A 1,485-nucleotide genomic window follows, 5' to 3' on the forward strand; every position below is an offset into this window, starting at 1 on the left:
GTGTTGGAGGGGCCGGTCTGTGGGGGGGGGGAACACCAGAGTTTAGTCTGCCTGAAGGTTTTTACAGAGTTTCACAAGAAACAGCTTCAGAGACAAAGAGGATTGCCTCAGAGCTGCTGTTAGAAAAGGCCTGGTGTGTGTGTGTGTGTGTGTGTGTGTGTGTGTGTGTGTGTGTTGGGTTTTCCATCATGTTAAAATGGGCGGAGCATGTCGAGCATATATGGAGCCTCTGAACTGAGGTGCAGACAGAGCTGGACTGCAGGATCAGGGTGAGTAACTTCCGCTGACTGACAACTCAAAAATCCAGAGGACATCAAACACATCATCAGCTGTCTGTCTTTTAGTTGTTCTTTTTCATGTCTTCTTTATTTTCTTATTTTTCCAAATTCTTTTTCAGTTTCTGTGTGAGTGTAAACTTTAGTTTTATTAGCTGRACGTGTTAAAGTAATTAAAAACAGAGCTGCTTCGGGCATTAACTTTGTTTTTGCTTGTACTGCCACATAATCTACTCGTCTTGACTTGTTCAGCCAAAAATAAAAGGTTTTAATTTGCATGATAAACTGGAAGGAGGCGGTAAACAAGAAGCAGAAATAACTGAACACTGAATTAATTCTTCCTAATGTCTCCAAAAACAACCACTTCACAGATTCAATCACATTTTGCACATCTATTTGTCTGCACAGATTTTTCTGCTCCTTTCCGTCCTGTTGGTTCCGTCTCTCCGTCTGCTTGAAGACAAGGACCGGTTCAGACCCAGAAATGAGAATCTTCTCGGACTCTGCAGCGTTAACTCTGAACACTCTGATGAACCAAAAAGGCAGAGCTGCAGGAGGATGGATCAGAGGAAGGATCCAGAGATTCAGGAGAAACTCTCAGTCTCAAGTCGAGATCAACACACCGTCCCCCAACGATGGACAGCTGTCCCCTGAAGACCAGGAGGTTCCAGCTCCTGAGGGTGAGACATGATGGATGGATGATGGTTGGATGATGGTTGGATGATGGTTGAATGATGGTTGGATGATGGTTGGATGGATGGATGACAGTTGGATGATGGATGGATGATGGATGATGGTTGGATGATGAATGGATGATGGTTGGATGATGGCTGGATGGATGATGGTTGGATGATGGATGGATGACAGTTGGATGATGAATGGATGGATGATGGTTGGATGATGGATGGATGGATGATGGTTGGATGATGGATGGATGGATGATGGTTGGATGATGGATGGATGATGGTTGGATGGATGGATGGATGGATGGATGACAGTTGGATGATGGATGGATGGATGATGGTTGGATGATGGATGGATGGATGATGGTTGGATGATGGATGGATGACAGTTGGATGATGGATGGATGGATGACAGTTGGATGATGGATGGATGGATGATGGTTGGATGATGGTTGGATGATGGTTGGATGGATGGATGGATGGATGGATGATGGATGGATGACAGTTGGATGATGGATGGATGGATG

General features: G+C 44.9%; 1 protein-coding gene across 1 annotated transcript in view; it reads left to right on the forward strand.

Moving 5' to 3' along the window:
- Nucleotides 1-67: 67 nt before the first annotated feature.
- The window catches only part of LOC106527302 (tumor necrosis factor alpha-induced protein 2), a gene marked incomplete at its 3' end in the record, with an annotated part of 7,953 nt that continues 6,535 nt past the window's right edge, over nt 68-1,485 (forward strand). The window contains 2 exon segments of the mRNA XM_014022140.1: nt 68-269; nt 684-955. Coding sequence (XP_013877594.1) covers nt 208-269; nt 684-955 — 334 coding nt within the window.

Source organism: Austrofundulus limnaeus, unplaced genomic scaffold, assembly GCF_001266775.1.
Source record: "Austrofundulus limnaeus strain Quisiro unplaced genomic scaffold, Austrofundulus_limnaeus-1.0 Scaffold318, whole genome shotgun sequence".
NCBI lineage: Eukaryota > Metazoa > Chordata > Actinopteri > Cyprinodontiformes > Rivulidae > Austrofundulus > Austrofundulus limnaeus.